The 19,656-nt window shown below is 37.3% G+C and overlaps 1 protein-coding gene across 1 annotated transcript; it reads right to left on the bottom strand.

The window, feature by feature from the left end:
- Nucleotides 1–322: 322 nt before the first annotated feature.
- Nucleotides 323–17,073, bottom strand: ZBTB41 (zinc finger and BTB domain containing 41). The gene is made up of 11 exons (XM_057429298.1): nucleotides 16,937–17,073; nucleotides 15,013–16,248; nucleotides 12,862–13,069; nucleotides 12,059–12,128; nucleotides 9,523–9,670; nucleotides 8,691–8,820; nucleotides 7,391–7,486; nucleotides 6,747–6,853; nucleotides 5,219–5,324; nucleotides 4,212–4,300; nucleotides 323–3,084 (listed from the first exon to the last, which is right to left on the bottom strand). Exons 2-11 carry the CDS (start codon nucleotides 16,133–16,135, stop codon nucleotides 2,441–2,443), a joined length of 2,721 nt encoding a protein of 906 aa, XP_057285281.1. The 5' UTR covers nucleotides 16,136–16,248; nucleotides 16,937–17,073; the 3' UTR covers nucleotides 323–2,440.
- Between the last annotated feature and the right edge of the window lie 2,583 nt (nucleotides 17,074–19,656).

Here is a 19,656-nt window from a genome sequence, read left to right as displayed (position 1 = left end):
GGACATTATCAAGTAAACATGCTCCAAACTCCATTTTAGTATTTTCCTAGAGTGCCTTCTAAACAGACTGGATTTTAAAAAGAAAACTTTTGTTACCAACTACTTTTATGTCACTGTTTTGCCAAAATCCTACAATACTTTTTTCCTAGTGTAGGACAGAAAAAACAAGAAAAAACAAAGACAGGCTTTTTAGTCTGACAACTGCACTGACACCACTGATGTCGGGTTATTTTTACCAATACAATTACAAATGCTGGAAGGTGTGTTTCATGTTCAGAAGCATTTATATATGTTGACTTGAAAACTACACATAAAACATCCATTTTCAAGCCATGGAGTGTAAGGATTACAGAAACAGTTTTATTTTGAAACGGGCTGAAGGTGGACTTAGCAGAAATGGTAGTACTTGATAGTGTCCTTTCAGGAGGTGGCATTCAATGGCCTCATTATTGCTGTGTATTTGCTAGAATTCAGCTTCCTACCAGATATATTTACAGCATGTCAGTTTGAACATTCCCAGAGCACAGCTCTAAATTTTACTTTAGAGATACAAACATAGAACAGTTAAACATATGTAGTCCTGTTTTAGAAACTGAACTTTTAAAGTTTAGGACTTCTATTGTGCTTCTTTGGCTAAGTCCTATTTAAATATCAATAACACTTAAAATTCTATAACTCTGCCACTATTTAACAGCTAACAGAAATCTTTGGTGTGTTTAGGTTAAGAATCCATTAGGGTACAAGCTTCGAAATATGAACATTCAGGCAGCTCTGGCCCCTCTCCTGCAAACTGCTCAAAGCTGAAGTAGATTGGGATTAACAGAATCTAACACCAAAGTACTTGAATAGGATTGAAAATGATCCATGTCACTTAAGAGTTTATAGAACTGTGATGATAAAACAGCTTTTCACCACAGATTGCTTGTGCTCAGGTCATTGGATAAATTTAACAGTTACAGTAATAGACATACGCCCAGTTTCCCATTTTAAAGTTTCTTTAAGATAATAATTTAAAAACAGGAAAACCTGGGGAAAAATTTTCCTTAATATATAATCCTTGTGAGGAATAATGAAGATGATAAGATTACTTCAGGTATTTTCTTTGGCATAATATTCACCAAACAAACACAGAATAATTATTTTTAAAGTAGGCTTAAAATAGAAAGCTTGATGAGGTTAAATTAAACTACATTTCACCATGAATTACACTAGACCTGTAGTTCAAAACGATTCTTTTGGACAAAAAACAAAAACAAACCCAAAGCAAAACAAAACCAAAACAAAACCCTTATGCCTAGTAAAGAAAAGGCTAAAAATAATTAAAGACATAAAATACTCTCAAGAGCTTGACTTTGTTTTATAAACACTGTACAAGAAAGTGAGAAATAAAACAATTTCATTAGTAAGTCACAAGAGATTTGTAAGTACTGATGATTATTTCCTTCTTTTTTTCAATGGAAGTTGAGCACTGTTCTGGAAATAACAGTCTTCAAAATTTCTTCTCCATCACAGATAACCTGAAAATGAGCATGCTAATGTGGGACCCTGACGTAATTTACATTCTCACAAGAATAAGCCATGCCAATCCTTTATGACTGCTCATAGATTAAAATGACCTTGAAAATACCCCCATTTCTTTCAAAGTTAGAGTGTGGGGCACACTTTGGAAGACAAACTAGGTTAAAAATCATGAAAAAATGTGTATTAAAATTATATAGGTCTAAGTGTAGAAAATTAGACAATGTAATTGTCTAGATCTTCCCACATTACTCAACATACAGAGCTCAAGGAAGACTTAAGAGGCCAAATTTAGGCAGCCTAATTATACTCAGGGGGATCACCAAACACCCCGTTTAGTGTCTGCATAAAATATCTGAATCACTTTTCAGAAGCAGCTAGTTTCTGTATCCATTGGCTGAGATCCAGAATCCAGCAGACTTTTAAACCCTCCAAAAATGCCTGAAGGTTCAAGTAAAATTATATTTTAATTTCTGTGTCAAACATAATACAAAGTTTGTGGTTTATATCCCTGCCTGCCCTTACAGCTTCTAAGGAACTTGATGCAGTCCTTATCTGTTCAGAATACTTTCTATTACACTTGAAACATTAACTCAAAGTGAGATGCAGAAAGGCAAACATTTTTTTAAAATTAATAGCCAGATATGTGATTACATTTTTCAGCCACTATGCTTAAAGATATTTCAGAACACAGTTTTTAGAAGACCATCTATAAGATTTTTAAAAACTCTTAAAATCACAAAAAACACTCTTTCAGTATGCATCAAAATGTGCCTTAATGTTCAAATATCATGTAAACAAACCTGGTTTTCCAAAACTACGCAGAAGACTCATGAGTCCAAATAAAATATAAATCTTAATTGCCATATCAGCCTTCTGTTGGCTAATGGCTTAGTAAATTGGGTGGAATGTTATGGTCTGATCATGAATGTTCATTGTTTGAAATATTCTGTACAGTAGGAGCTGTATCAAGGCCCAGTAAAGTTCCGAGATATGACTGGTCTCTAGGATCCAACATTTGCTCAGGCCTTACAGGATGAACGATATTTGCAGGCTGTGGAGTAAGAGTGTATTTCTCCAGAAATGACAGATCTGTTGCTCGTTGATAATCTGTGTGCTCAGGTTGTGGAGGAAGAATGCTATGTGACTGAGTAGTATGCTGTACTAGATCAGCTTGCGGATCAGACATCTGAACTGGTACCAGAGTCACAGGCACACATACTTCTGTGGATACATTCTGTAGCAAAGTTTTGGCTTCTGACTGATATGCTTTGGACTGTTCCACATATTGTTTAGCCTCAGTCTGGTAAACTTTGTCATCAGAGGTGTACTGCACTGGTAAGGAGACTAGCTTTTCCTCTGAAGAAGATGTCAATGCCTCTTCTGCAGCCTTTGATCCATGAACATGATCAATATGATACTTCAGCTTGTCTTTTCGTTTAAACGTTGCATGGCAGTGTTGGCAATTAAAAGGTCGGGCATCTGAATGAATAACCATGTGTTTTGTTAATGTCTTCTTAATTCTAAAAGACTGATTACAGATTTGACATTTGTAGGGTTTCTCCCCTGTAAAGGCAAAGTAAGAATTAGTTATTCTGAGGAACACCATGTCACACATAGATTTACAAATACATACATGGATTTTGGCACAGAGACCTAGTATAAAACAATTTTACTGAAAACAAAGAGCATATGTTTAGCATCAATTTTGGAAGCAGGGGAGCCATTACATATATGTTTAGAAGTTATATTAGCATATCCTTCTCCTTACATACAATTCTCTCAATACGTAGGATTTCTGTCAGGTACACCCAAAGATAATCAGAATATATACCAAATAAAATCTTTAACTGTTATGAAGATAGGCTGAGAAAGTTGGGGCTGTTCAGCCTGGAGAAGAGAAGGCTGCATGGAGACGTCATAGCAGCCTTCCAGTATCTGAAGGGGGCCTATAGGGATGCTGGGGAGGGACTCTTCATTAGGGACTGTAGTGATAGGACAAGGGGTAATGGGTTAAAACTTAAACAGGGGAAGTTTAGATTGGATATAAGGAGGAAATTCTTTCCTGTTAGGGTGGTGAGGCACTGGAATAGGTTGCCATGGGAGGTTGTCAATGCTCCATCCCTGGCAGTGTTTGAGGCCAGGCTGGATGAGGCCTTGGGTGATATGGTTTAGTGCGAGGTGTCCCTGCCCATGGCAGGGGGGTTGGAACTAGATGATCTTAAGGTCCTTTCCAACCCTAACTATTCTATGATACTGCTATTAAATGAGCACAATTAGTATTTCTATATATTTCAAAAGGACAATGCTTTTCCTAAACATAAGGCAGGAAAACCAAAGTCCAACAGGTAAGGACGTAAAACTTTCCAAAGGGATTTCTAATCCTTGTTTAGATTACCACTTGAAAAGTAGTATTCTCTAGACCACAAAAATAGTTAGATGGCCTGGGTAAATTTGGTGAAATATACACCAGTAAACTAAAAAAAGAGGCATACAGAGCACACTGCAAACCTGTGTTGAGGATTATCAACATTTTAACTGATACATTCAGAAGGCATAATGACCAGCTCATGAGAAAGAATAAGAAGTCTTGCTTCTTCCTGCTAAATGCTCAACAACCATAATGAAATAATTCCATCAGCGTTGATGCATAAAAATACATCCCTACATGGTTTGTTTTTTGTTATTTTTACCTGAATGTGTCCTAAAATGCATTTCCAAACTTGATTTCCCTTTAAAAACTTTCTTACAGACTTCACACTGGTGAAATGTTGCTTTGTATCTTTAAAGAAAAAAAGACATTTCATGTTAGATTTTCATTTTTTTAAACCAACAAACAATAAAGCTATGTGCACACTCCTTTCCAAAATCTTTAGCTGGATATCAAAGTTTCCAAATTTCCACACTTATGTTCACACTTCCTGGGACTTGCATACCAATAACGTCAATGAGATTCTTTTCAATATTCAATCTTACTCTCTGCTGAGACTGAAACTTAGTATTAAAAAGCAAAAGCCCCTAAAACTTCTTTTCTGATATGCAAAATATCCTTAAGTAACAGTTTTTGCCCAACTCTACAAGTGGCTTTAGCTTTGACAGGCTTTTGCCATAAATAAAGTACTATGAATTGTGTAGGCTATTGGCTACTAAGAAAAATCACGCAGAATAAGCAATGTACTGTACTTTCAACACAAACATGAGTTAAAACATCATTTGAAAATTATTTTTGGAGCTCAGGAATTTAAAAATCCTACTGCATTTTCAATTTCCAGACACAATTTAGGTTTCAAAGTTTCTACCTACTTTCAGAGCCCCTAATCTTCTACCAGCTTCTAAAATACCTAAGTGTGCGATAGATCTCACAGTGCTTAAATGAAGTCCAATATTTCAGTCTTAACTAGTCTGCAATGACAATATTACACCAAACCATCAATTTAGAACAACATTGAGACAGCTAATTGATAGATGAAAATTCGATTCTTTTTTTACAGTTTTATGTACCTAATTATGATATTTGTATGAAAACATCTTGATTAAATTGTGAAGGTACTTTTCTGACATCCACTTCATCTCTTTCAAGACTCAGGTAATGGGCATGACAAAGACACAGACTGCTAGAATTCTGCAAGAACATGCAAGTCCCAACCAAATCAGTTACAGTACAGAAATAGTTACACACCTGTAAAAACCCCACACTTACTTTTGCCAAACTTTTTCCCCCAGATGAACACTTTTATAATGAACAGTAAGGTGATCTCTACGGCCAAAACATTTTCCACATTCTTCACACTGATGTGCTTTCTCACCTGTATGGGCAAAATTCAATAAATTTTGATTAAATCTTCTGGAACTGTAATTGTAAAACAGCAAATCCACGTTCACAAAGTTCAACGAATCAAGCTCTTCCACACCTTACTCAGAGAAGAATATAAAAGAACAAAATTCAGGAGGTAGGTTGCTTCTACCAGAGTAAAGACTTTTACCACTTGTTATAGATGACTAGTAGTGACCGTTAGTCATTTCTACAATGACATTCACATTCTTGAGTTAAGAGACGCTTCCCCAAACACCTACTGCATGAGAGGTACAAGTGAATGACTAGGAATCTACTCTATGCATTGTGACCCGAACTGTGGTATCTTCAATAATTCAGAGGCTCTAAAAATAGAGGCTTATTTAAAGATACCAATCACTTTAGTACTAAAAATTACATCACAGTATTTATCTTTTTAATTATCCTGATTTACATAGTTACCTTTTTCTTTTAGGCTGCTGTTTAAAAGTATCTTGGTTCTTTTTAGTCATCTTGAGATCTTCCATAAAGTGGCAGAGTATTTCTTCTCATGTAAGTAGGAGGAGTGTGGACAGTCAAAGAATGTAACTTTCTAGAGGGGGGAAAAGCAAATAGAGTAGAAAAGAGGATTTTTTTTTTTTTTTTTTGTGTATTTGAGTTTTCAAAGATTTCTTTATTTTATAGCAGACATTATGATTTCAAACATGAAAAAAAAGAAGCTGTCCTTCAAAATAAAGGCTCAGGAAGTTTAGACTCTGATCACTTTCATATTTTCATGCTGCCTAGAAAGTATTTTGCCTCCTAGAAGGCCTCCCTCCCTTCAGATCCTGTTCTGAAATAGTCCCCAGTGAATCTTCACTTTTCCAATACATTTGATAACCTTTCTGCTGTCAGTGCAACAGATTTTTTTCTTCCTCCTGATCATCCCCATCTGGCTGTTCTCAGGGTTGGCTCCCATCACCTTCCTTCCCTCCTTCTTCCCCATAATAGACTTCAGAAACAACTCTTTAAATTCTTACATTAAAGTGATCAGTGTACAAACTTTGTCAGAGACTGTGACAGCTTCTTCTGTGTTGTGGTAATAATGTTTCACACAATTGCTATTAAAAAAAGAAATCTGGACTCATGAAAAAAAATCCTCCTTTTTCACTTTTGCTTTTTTTTTATTATTCTTATTTTTAAAGCAATTTACTGTTACATGTTTTTGACTGTCCCTCAGCTTTCTATGTTAACATGGAGGAAACACTTTGTTTTCAAACCTTGAAAACATATGTAAGATTAACCCTACTTTAGTAAACCTTAAAAACAGTAAGAAGAACTTTCATCAGACCTAAAACATTCCATGTACTGAAATAAAAAAATCCATAATTAATTTTTTATTTGATCTTATTTTGAAATAGTAATTTCAAAACCAATTTTCAAAGAAAATGCCTACCTGAGTGTATTTTTTTGTGTTTTGTCAGATGATCATGCCGAATAAATGTTTTCCCACATTCTTCACATTCATATCTCTTGTCATCATGGTGGACTCTTAGATGAAGTCTGTATATTTACAGTCATAAATGTAATAAAATGCAATATGTTTAACATAATCTACTGCTAATTCAATGCAAAATACCAGAAAACATACTCTTTAGTGCTTGACATAAATATCAGGAAATAACCTTCAGATGAGGTATGCTTAAACTGCTCTTAGAAAGCAAGAGCAAACAGAGCTAACTCTCACATGTGTTAACTTAGTAGAATATTTTAGTCCTCTGCTTATTTTCTCTTTGAATAACAAAGATGCAAAAGCTTTAGATGTGCAAGAAAGTCAACTTTGACACAAGATTTGTATGGGATTCTGTCTGTTTAAACCACTAAAGTATTAAAAAAGTAAATGACTTCTCACAGATTAATATCTTTTCAATATTTAAGCATGTTTAAAGCATTTACCAATGCTCTCAGAGTGGGAATAAATCAAAACACATGCATTTTGAAGAGCTATGCTGGTAAGCAGAGCTATGTTGGTAACATGAATGCATATGTATCATCAAATATGTGAGACAGTTTAGAAGCTTATCTAATAAAAATCTGTACCTGTACGAGCTTCCATGACGAAAACTCTGCCCGCAAATACTGCAAAGATGAGGCTTCTCTCCACTGTGAATTCTCAGATGCTCTTTCAAAGTTGTTCTGTTTAACAAAGGCAGTAAAATATAATTTTAAGCAATGTCACTACCACTTTAAAAAAATTTCTTCTCAATTTCTTTAACTCTGAGGGATCACAAATAACTGCATCAATTTATTTAGATACACACACAGACACATACATTCAAAAGCACTATATACTATTTACTGAACCTGCAGGGTTCTTTTGCAGTATGCAAAGAAATAAAACATTGTTCCAGCATAAACTGGAGAAAACATCAAGTTTGACAGCATTTTCTACGTAAGAATTTTCTTGTTTCTGCATGTATATCTAAGCCAGAGCTTGAAAATCAGACTTGAAGGAAATCTAGATCATGGATGTTAAAGAAAAGCGCATGCAGATAAAAATTCCCCTCAAGCAAAAGAATCAGGCAATAACATTTACTGCATACACAGCTGGTAAATGTGTGACCAAAACAAGAGAGAAAATTCTTCAATCTCCTTCAGTGTTCACTCTTTTTTTTTTTTTTTTTCAAAATTCTTTTTATGCTGTACAAAAAAAAAAATTCTTTTTTAAAAAGGGCAACATTTTTGCCTTACATAACATAAATGATCTTTATAGCACTGAAAGACTATCTGTGCTTTACAACTTGTTTACTATTTCATTATTGCATTTGTGCATTTCCTTTTAATACATGCATATTTCATATTTCTACAGCTTTCCTATGCCTTTTTTACATACTAGAATTTATGAGCCACCTTTTAGAGCTTCCACTTTTCAAAGTGCTAAAATAACATTTATTTCCTCCATTTAGAGAAGCAGTAGCAAAAGTTGTACAGTATTATTCCACCTTCCATGAAACCATGTCAGTAGAAGTCCAATTCCTTAGTCATTCTTACCATTCTTAGTCATTTAGTGCTCCTGATCTTCCTGTCCTCATTATTTTGTTTACCAAAATACATATGGCAAGATGTTCTTGCACAACACAGGAATCCAAAGTGAATTAGAGGTAATACGTTTTTAGTACAGTTCTGCCTTACAACTAATTACGTACAGGTGTCATCTTCAATTTGAGGTCACCAAAAAATCACATGCTACCTGCGGCTCTAGCACTACCTTTTAATATAGTAGCCCTCTGAAATGGTCTCATTTAAGTTAAAAATTCAAAACATATTCAGAATTAAAGCACTCTCTAAATATTACTCTGTTCTGCTTAAGTTCATGCTTAGTAGTCATGCAACTCCTTACCGCTCCCTAACAGATTTTCCACAGATGAAACATGTCCATTTTCTCTTTCCTCCATGAGTACACTCTACATGGCGTTTCAAATTTCCTGTATCATTAAACTGGCGGCCACAAATATCACAAGGAAAAGGCCCTACAAGGAAACAGACAGGCACAGCATTATTAACTGTCAGTTAAACCAAACAAGATGTACAGACTGGTTACTTGTGAAAATCCTCATCAATTTACAAAGCAAAAGTTTTGTCTAACAAATTAATAATGTTTAGTGCAGTCAACTGTGTACCTTCTGCCCAGAAAAATTATTTCTAATACCTGGTATTTTAGCAAATTTCATGACTGCAAAGCAAAAATTTAGAATAGTCAAAAGTAATTCAGTTCACTTAAGACTGTTTGAAAAAATTAATTCCTATTACTATCACCAATCTAGTTCCTACCTGGCAGAAAATAGTAATAAAGATGTCTTCAGAATACTTCTCAAGGAAATAAAAAGGTCTTTGGAAAATTTTAGGAAGAATTTGACTTAGTTGAGAACCAATTTCACACAGAAATGTTTTGAAACAAAACTAACCTTAATCCTTCTTCCCAAAAGACCTCTCTGCATTTATTTAGGTACAATATAATGCCTTTAAAAGACAGCTGAACAGTAAAAAAATCAATTAATAAACCCTTCACCCCCTCAAAAAATAACCAAAACCCAACCAAAACCGACCACCCAACTCCCCCACAAAACTGGAAAAGGAAGTTGGGTAGAAACCAGACTGATCAAGACATACAATGGTAGAGAAAGGTTTTACTTTAAATCTATTGTTTACATGTCAGAAGGATGTTTCTATACCGAGATGGAATTTTTCTTGATGTTTCAGTCTTGCAAATCGGGATTTAAAATGCTCTTCACAGTAGGTACACTTAAAAGGTTTATCCTGAGAGTGAAGGATCATATGCTCTTCTAAATGAGGTCTTCGAGTGAAAGACTTCTTACAAATCTAAAATGATAAGGCAATTTGTCAAAGATACATCAGTTATAACCAGATTATACTCCTATTCATAAACACTTAACAGTTTAGTTCATCTGCTCTATTCAGCAACGTAAAATTAAACATGTATTCTTCAAATACACACTCTATCGCCACCTGTGAAGTCTTGCAGTTAACATAAAAAAAATCTGTGCTCTCCATAAACCCCAGTGGATTGCACTACATATATTGGTATGCCAACCCATGGCAGCCTAAATCAAATTACTGGCAACTCTTGCATACAGTTACATGTTCCACCCCCCTTCTTTCTACTGACTCCAGCACTTACCAGACTGTTTCCTAGGGTGTTTCAACACAGTAACTTTGCAGAAAATAACCCAACTGAAAAAAATCAAGTAGCTTTGGATTGGTTTTGGATATGAAACAGCTCAGCTGTTGTGGTATAACCTACTGAAGAACTAGAGTCATACCTATTCTTTTATTTCCTCTGGGAAATTCTCTGACAGTATGTACTGAAGAGAAAATGCCAACACCAACAAAGAAATATAATTCAAAACATATTTTAGAGATACAGAACTTTCACAATGTTAAAATTTTGTGAGCTTTTTAGTACTGTTTTCAGAAGAATCAAAACCTAAATGTAGAAGAATTGCTAGTAGAGTAATTAAAGTAAGCACACAGTTCAATTACAGAATTGAAGCCACAGCCCAAATTTAGGTATTTAAACTAGGTATTATAATTTAACATCGGGGCCCTAGGCTCTAACATAAATCAACACAGGGCTCACTCACTGATTTCATCTTGAAACTGTTGCCATTGTTCATAATATCTGAATTTAGTACTTACCTAACTCCCATAGATTAAATTGTGCAATCAGTTTCTCAGAGCACACCTGGATAACACTTTTAGTCTCAGAAAATCAGAAGGAACAGGTTTATTTGTTCAAAAACTCTTCAATGTAAAATAAGTAAGAAAACCCCATACCTGTAAAAAGTATAATGGCCTTCTTGCTTTTCTTTACTATTAATACTCTACTGTTTCTGTGAATTTGCTCATATTCCTCCAGGATTAAAGTATGATCACCAAATCCTTGTGCTCACACATGGACTACAGCATAAACCAACAACCTGAAGAGATCCTGCAGCTTACACCTGTAGCACCTCAGCCCTCAGAACATACTAAACAACTTGAAAACAAAGTCACAGCTCCTAAGGGTTCTGTTCATTCTCCAGCTGCTATAGAAGCTAAAATCCTACCCCTGCTTTCAATTCAAGCCCATTTTCAATGCACATGAGCAGTACAAGAGCAGCAGCTCACATCTTGAAAAAATCCAGCTAACGTAAACTTAACAAAACCCAACAACCAAATCCCAAAATGGAGTTTACCAAAACATTCATCTGGCAAAAGTACTTTCCAAGAAACAAACATCATTAATGCTGCAAGACTGATTCCCACTATAACAACATTTCTTATCTAGTAACAAACAGGATCTATAATATGTTTACACAGCGTAACATCATTTGGAAGATAACAATGTCTGGTCATCGAAGTGATATAATACATTCAGCCATCACCAGCAGAATGAACACTACAAATTCCTACAGTTGGTATCTCCCAGCCGCCTACTATATGTTTATAAGTGAGAGTTCACAAACAAAGCAAGGTTAGTAATTATGTTACAGTACCTAGTATTACAGACACACAGGGGCATATAGCAGTTTGCACAAACAAAACAGCTGCCCTGAAAAAAAGGTAAACTGATTCCCTTAGAAAAAACCCACACATTTGAAATCTTAAAGTATTATTTGGCAGCAGAGAGAGAAACAAAGTTCTACAAACTCATTTTTACATTAGATATAGTTTCACAAATGTACCTCTCCTGAGGAAAATCAAGGAAAGGCTTCTACAATTTTACAACTAGAGGTAAATTTAGTACAAATTTACAACTCTGTTGAGGCACATATGCAGGTAAATGAAAAAGTTTTTCATACCTATTTTCCTCACTAGTGAGTCTTCCAAAACAGTACATATTATGGTCAGTGTTTGATGTGCATAATTAATGGGAGAGCAAGCACTCTTTTTTTTAAGTATTTATAACACTCAAGTCTAATCATCTGCAAATTGATGTAATTTAACAACAGTATTAACTGATCACATTAAAACATACCGCTTTTAACTATTTTGTAATTCAATTTGGTATTATTTACCCAGTGACAAGCTGTACATACAGATAAAGTTCAGTCATTAAATCAGCACATAAAGAGGAATTTTATACCACTACTTACAAAGCTTACTGAGATTTCACAGAAACACATGCTGTATTTTCACTATTCAAGTCACAAAACATAGTATCTATATGAAGAAACAGCAACACAAAAGTACTGAAGTATTACTTACATCACATTTCCAACCTTCACTCTTTGTCTTTTTGATAGACAGAAATTCTTCTACATTCTCTGGATGAAACCTAGGAGAAAAACAGAAGCTGAAAGTAGCTGTAACTTCAAAGACAAAGATTGTCTAAGTACTAAATATCCACTTCTACACTTCACGTGTTATGAAAGTGATCACCAAACCACAGAACAGAATACTGACAGTTAAAGAATTCTAAAGGCACAAGGAAAGCAGTGGTGACTAGATTCCTGTAGAAACTCATATGACAATTGGTAAGAGGACAGTTTCAATTATAATGCTTTATGGATATTTACAAAGAAAAGGGAAAAAAAAGCAGTATGTAAATAATAATGCCTTATCATTACACCTGCCATAAACAAATTATTCACCTAAAGGAATCTGCATGGAAATGATTTATCCACCTATTATCATCAATAGTATAGCATCAACATTTAAAACCAAAGAAGATGTTTTTTTTTTCTTCCTTCAAATTAAATGCAACACAGATAAATATTAAGACTTGTATTCTGACTCACTGTATTAGCTAATCAGAGACTTCTAAAATTAACAGTAAAAACCTACGGCAGAACTCCCACAGAACCATTAGTGCCACTTAGTCAGTCCCTACACACTCCTCATGGCAGGTTAGTTGATAATGCTAATCCGATGTCTTTTCAAAAGATACTTATTTAAAGAAAGTTATAGAAATAATGCAGAACATGCTGTTTGCATACATACATTTCTCTTCACTTTTGAACTCAAAATAAGATTCTTCAGAAATGCAAGACAAATTTACTCATACTTGCCTCTTCACATGCTTTGCTAAAGTCTTTTTGCTTGCATGCAGCTTATTACAGTAGGGACATTTGTGCTCCTTTTTATGAAAGTCAGTATCACTGGAGTGCTTCTTTCTGTGCACTGTCAGGTTGGACTTCGTTGAATAGCGCTGGTGACATATATCACATTCAAAAGGCTTCTCACCCGTGTGTACACGTGTATGGCTCTCATATTTGCCTGTATGACAACAACAAAAAATCCATTAGTAAAAATTGTAAAAGGTATCACCTATAATATACACATTTGGGGTTTGGTCTATAACCTCTCTCTCTCAAACGTGGTCAAGTATCTTCCACGCGCATCTAAAGATTCATACTGGTTTACACCACTGGAAACTGCACAGTGATCACATACATGTTTGATAAAGAGTAAAAATAAAAAGGGCTCTGTATTACCATTATATCTGTGTGAAGGTTACCAATCCCCCTCCCTCAACCCTACAGCACACTCTGGTCTTAAGAACTGAAAGTTACATTACTCTCATTAGGTACTGATTGTGAATTACCTTTTTGGAAAAGGGAACAGCCTTGCAACAAACTGGTTATTCTTAAAGGTACTTTCAAATAACAAAACACCAAATGTACGATACAGATCCTTGCAAATGATCTACATATTTCGCAAGCAAGATATTACCATAAATAAAAATACTACTCTCATTTCTTCCACACTGGTTAAATTCCCTATTCTGTTTGCCAGTTTTTTTCCTGAGGACAGAAATCCATCCTAAACCGAGGACCTATCTACCTCAAATCAATAGCAGGGTCCCTCCTTTGTACTAGGTAACTTTTTCCTCTGTAGAATATGCACTATAAATCTGGGAGTTAGATAGAGAAGCAAAAAAAAAAAGCACTATAGCTCATAAGTAAAGATAAAAATCAATTGCCTAGTGTAATACAATCTTATAGGGAAATACTTCGTCACTTTCACTTGTTTTAACTTATGTATTTTTTGAGCACAAAGCCAGAATTCTAAGTTATGAGCATACACAGAGGAGAAGGCTTCAAATGCATGCAGAACCAAATTGTACCATCACAACCTTACTCACAAGCCATTTATTTCTTCATAGTAGCCTTTCAATATTAAAAAATCTCTCAAGTTCACAAAATTACTATGTTACTTTAAGATACAGCATGACAGGAACAGTTAAGTCCCACATTTTTAGTGTTAAGTAACTTCTACGATATAATTTGTGACCCTGGAAAATTCACTTCACCTCAGCAAGATAAATACACTGTGTATAAGTAAGAATTAACACACACACTACCCCCAACCATCTTCCTAGACTCCTAAAATTTCAGAATTATGAAAGACACAATGCACCCAGTAACACCAAAAAATGCCTCAAAGTATGAGAAACTGTTTCTTTCCTAATTTCCATGATTGACCGGAAGTCAGTACCTTACGGGACCATAATTAAACATTTATTCCAGCTGAAAGAACACACAAATTCTGGAATACAGTAGTGATCTACTTTTAATGTGGGAAAAGAGGACAGGAAAGCATTGTTCATGTCAGGAAGGAATTCTTACTCTTCTGATATCCCAAGTAACTATATTAACAAATACTAGATTTGACTGTAACATTAACAATCCTAACACGACAGATTAAGCTGACAAAGTATTACTTGGTGCTAACCACAGACAAGAAAAATGAAGCTAAAAGTCAGTGACTGAGTCCAAAGCATCTACACATCATATAGAATGGAAGAATTTCAGGCTGTTTGACAATGGTGCTGCTATACTACAGCAACAATGACAGCTTTGTTACTTAAGATTAATTTGGCAGTAAAGGTCTCAGACTTCATTCAAGAAATTTCTGCAGACTTAATATCTTGCTGTGTTTCCCTCCTTTTTCAAGGCTGTTCTTACATGCCACACTAACAGCAGGAATCCAGAGCTGTGACAGAGAAATAAATTTAGTATTTGCAGATTTTTCAACTGATGCACTCAGCTCATTTATTGAAACTGTTTAGTACCATAGACATAACAACCTAATACACTTACAAAGACCAGCAGCATACTGGATCAGTGATTCAGAAATTCTGTCTCTAGGACAGAGAAACAGCTCAGTTTATTTCCCATACAAATAGCACCACCACCATTCACCTATCTTGCTCTTACCTATTCGATCAAATTTTTTGTCACACTTGGGACACTGCAGTATTTTTTTGCTACTGCTTTGAATGATGACTGGAGCTAAGCCTTCAGGAATATTCCCCATTGAATCAACTGCCTCAGAACCCTCTTCAGTATCATTCTGTTCTTTTTCACTTTGTTCTTCAGAGTCTGAATCTTCACCTGACATTTCCTGTTCCTGTCCCTCTTCATCAGCATTGCATTCACTTTCGCTGTCTTCAAATTCACTTCTATCAGACATTTCCTTGTCAGAACTGACTTTTTCCAAATTGCTGTCGGAGGCATCATCGCTTTCATTGTCACTGTTATCAGGTTTAGCTGCGTATTTGCGGTTTCTTGTGGAACATCTAGTGGAAAGGCTAGACTTCTCAACCATTTTTAACCCATGCTTTCTTTCCAGTGAAAAGGATCTGTGGGCTTTAGCCAAATGATTTTCTAAGGACTTCTTGTAGCAGAAACTTCGACCACAAAAAGTGCACTGATGACTGTTTAACAGTTTACCTGTCAGTTCATTGAGTGTTTCTACTGGTGTAGGCACATCAGTTACCACATCAGTCTGTATGTTAGAAACGCTTTCGTTATTTAGCAGCTTCACTGCATCTATGATATCTAAAAATTTTGCTGCTTCCAAAACTAACGGGATTTCATTTTTATACACAAAAAACTCTGAGGTGTAGAGAAACTCAAGCAAATGCTGGAAGACAGAATGAGTTACATGATCTAACGTGACAACATCAGTGCTTGGATTTTTACTCAAACAGGCATGAAAATAACTACTCCCGACAGCCACTACAACTTTGTGAGCACTAAATTCTTTCCCTTCTACAATAATGAGTAAATCACAAAATGATGGACGTTTCTGTCTATCATCATTTAAGTATTTCAGTAGATTTTTGTTATACTGCAATGAGCTTAGGAGCTTTCTTTGCTCTGGTGATGGCGAAAGTTCTTTGGAAGATTCAACCTGATCTGCAGGGGCTATTTCTGCAGCCTTTGAGACAATTTTCTGTGCACAGTCTACTACAAGAATCTGCTCTGAAGTGTCTTTCTCATGGCCAAGGTGAACCTTTTCGTTTAGATTTGCAGGGAGCCGTCTCCTTTTCTTCATTGCAGAAGTGCAGCTTCAAAATCAGGAGCTTCATAGGTGATGGGCAAGAAACTCTTATGAAGACTTGGTTCTGCTCCAGACCTTGAGATAATATGCAACAGTAATTTCATAATCTGCAAAAGAATTATGATACAAATTACTATAAGCACTGAACAGTAGCTTCTTTTTCTATTACCACTTTCTATACTTTACTCTTGGTTTTATCTACCCTGCATACCTTAAGCTTTTATTAAATTACTTTAATCTCATCACTTCCCATTCCAGACCATGGCACTACTCAGAGCAAGTGAGCCGACACTGCCTATTATTAGATCTAAAGAGGCAGCTTGGGCTGGTTTCGCTCCCTAGACACATATAGCCCATGAAATACGCCGGAATGGGCGTCCACTGTTGTTATTATTACCCCGAAGCGCACTCGCTTTCCGTTTAACCCCAACACACCCCGACAGCTCTTCTGCTTTTTCCGCCGGGCGTCCGTCCCCTGGAGTCAGCCCGGAGACGCGCCGGCGCGGCCCTCTCCCGCTCCTGTCACCACCAACTGTCAAGTCAGCGGACGGGATTCCAGCCCTACCACCCCAGCACGGGGCCTTTGTCCGTCGCCAGCAGGTCCGCCCCGAAGGGGGCCCTACGGCACCGAGCTCGGGGACACAGAGGACGCCCCGGACCCGCTCCCCGCATGACGGCGGCCGTGAATGCCCCTCGCCGCCCCTGCCGAGCGGGACAAATAACGGCCGCCCCCTCGCTCCCCCGCGACCGGTCCCCCTCCTCCCCGCAAGGCCCCGGCGGGGGGACCTCACGCACCTGCGCGGCGCCGAGCGCTCCGCGGGCCTCTCTCGGCCGCTAACCGCCTCTGCGCCCCACTCCCGTGCCCGCTTCCGCCGCTTCCGGATCCCGGCGACGCGCGCAGCGTGAGGAGGCGACGGCGCCGTTGCCGAGCATGCGCGGGGGATATGGCGGAGTTGGTGTGGCAGCGGGGGGTCGGCGAGGCGATCCCTTGTACTGTGTCGCCCCGGGCCGCGGCCCTCCGTGGACAGGGCATTGCCGCCCGGGGCACGGTGAGCCGCGGCGGCCTGCGGGGTGGCGCGGGAGAGCCCGGGAGCTGGAAGCATAGTGCGGCTGCGAGCAGGGGGCCGCCTGCGGCGGGCGCTCCTGCGCACTCCACGCCTCCGAAGAGGTTGAGTTTGTTCTGTACGGCCGCTGCGGGGCAGCCGTTAGCGGCGGGCAGCGCCGGGAGGCGGCAGCGCTTAGAGGCAGCTGCGCGTTTGCGTTTATTCCGCGGTTTGGAAGCGCTGTGTGAGAGCAAGGGGTGTTGCGCGTCAGCAGTAGTGAGCTGCACGCAGCTCGGCACTTCCAGGGCGCCGTAGTCTTCCTCAGTAATGTTATCTTGCTTTTGCCTGGAGTATTGTGAAGCACTTGGATGCGTACTTGTGAAATCCATGTTTTCATGCTTCCCGCGTGGCAACAAGCTGCAAGCGTCCCACAGCTCGGGCGAATATCCTCCCAGAGCTGCGGCTCATCACCGTACCAGAAGGCATTAATCCTCCTATTAATTACGTGTCCAGCTTTCCAAAGCTAGTGACAGTGTGGCACTGAAAATGAGTTTGTTCTTCTGAGAGCTGTATACTATGGTATTAATGCATACTGAAACGTTAATCCACAGCACGTGTTAGGTATTTATGATGTGTAAATCGATAGTGGTTGGAACTTCACATAATAAACACCGCGTGACTTTCACGTGTTGCATTGTGCAACAAAAACAGTGAAAATCCTCAAAGCACTTGTTACCTCCTGATTGTTGCTATACTATCTGCCAGCCCTCTTGGGCATCAATAAGTAATAATAGAGCAATCAATACCTCTATGTTTCTGATGCACTGAAGGCAGGTCTACTTTTCTACAAGGATGTCGCTAGTGCTTGCCCAACATTTCTGTAGAGTCATAGTTAAACTGTATAAAACTCTAAAAATAAGTTTCTCTATTTTGATTTTGCATGGAAAATGAAAGTTTTGAGAGCAGGGCACTAAATTTTAAGCTAAGCCTTACGTTTCACTCTAATCTGCATAGTAAGTACATAAAAACATCATTTAGCAGTTAACTTGCTTCTTGGGTCTTACCATTTCCATAGCAAATATCAGAGTTTGGCAGTATAAATCTACATCCTTCATGGGTTTTCATGAGTGAAATATATGAGGAAAATACAACCTCGATGAGAATTGGTTTTGCCAGTGAATGTAACCAAGCTAGGATGCTGCAAGCTGAAATTTGCTTACTCAACATTGTACTATAGTGGGATTCAGATGGTTTTCAGTCTGTAGCTACTAGATTGCCATGGACCAGAAATTCCATACTTGTTCCCTGGCATAGAAAAAATTAATGCAGGTATTCAACATACCTGTTTGTTTTTTTTTATGAGACATTTAATTTCTTCATATACTTGAGAGACACATCAAATGTGGAAAGTTCAATTGCTAGTAGAAACCATTTATTCACATTAAAACCAAAACATGTATAGATATAAATAAGTGAAGAATTATGGCCAAGCAAAAATATTCTTGGCATAATTACTTCCATCAGCAGAATTCAGAGTTGGCATTCAGTCTCCCCACAAAGAAAGCTGTAACTTAAAGTTGAGCCTCTGCATTACAGCTTCAGCCTAGTCATAATTTTCTTCCCATTGCACATCAAGTAGTAAATTCAATGTCTTTGTCCATGCCATTTGTGCCTTCTATGTTGTTGGAGGGTTATTTGTTTATTTTGTTTTTTTCTCTAGATAACTTCCTGATTATTTATTTGCTGCTGATATTATTTCTTGCATTGAATATGATATGATTTCTTGGCAGTCTACAAAGCATCTACATCTGTACTAATTGCCAAAGCCTACAAGTCCAGCAGGCATTTTGACTTAGCACAAGCCTAGGAAACACTTTTTCTCTCAGCTGTTTTGTTACATGAAGGATTTAGTTCAAACAAAAATTACACAATGCTAAATGATCCATTACCATGGCTGGCATTGCTACAATAATTATGCTCTGGAAACAAAATGTCCTTGAAATCTCATGTAATTATGCTTCTTTAAGCATTAATTCTTTTATAGTTAAAGTGGTACAGGCAAAATTTAACTACATTCATCCTTTTTGTTCCAGTGCTTATTCATGCTAAAATTTCTTGCCAGTTAATGGAATATCTCACATTTAGATTTAAAAAGCTGACTTTTATGTTAATTAGAGACAGCACCACTCAAAGAATAAGCACTCAGCTTTGTGAGTGTACATAGTTTGAAAACACAGCTGTGTAAATTTGTCGAAGAAAATAGTGTATTTATCAAAGAAATATTCTTGAATTGTTGGAAATTAAATAGTTTTTTGCAAGAGGGTTTGGTGTTGGAGGCAGCAGTTTCATCATAAAATACTTGTTCTCCAGTTCAAAGTCTTCACTTCTGAAGGTACAATAAAACTAGAAATGACAGATATTTGAATCAAATACAATTTAAACAATAAGCAGGTAGAGAACCAATTCTGATGT

This window comes from Pezoporus wallicus, unplaced genomic scaffold, assembly GCF_028554395.1.
Source record: "Pezoporus wallicus isolate ANWC-B61680 ecotype Strahan unplaced genomic scaffold, APGP_CSIRO_Pwel_v1 contig_593, whole genome shotgun sequence".
Classification (NCBI taxonomy): Eukaryota; Metazoa; Chordata; class Aves; order Psittaciformes; family Psittacidae; genus Pezoporus; species Pezoporus wallicus.
The sequence above is the reverse complement of the archived record's forward strand: the minus strand, read 5'-3'. Positions and strand labels throughout refer to the sequence as shown.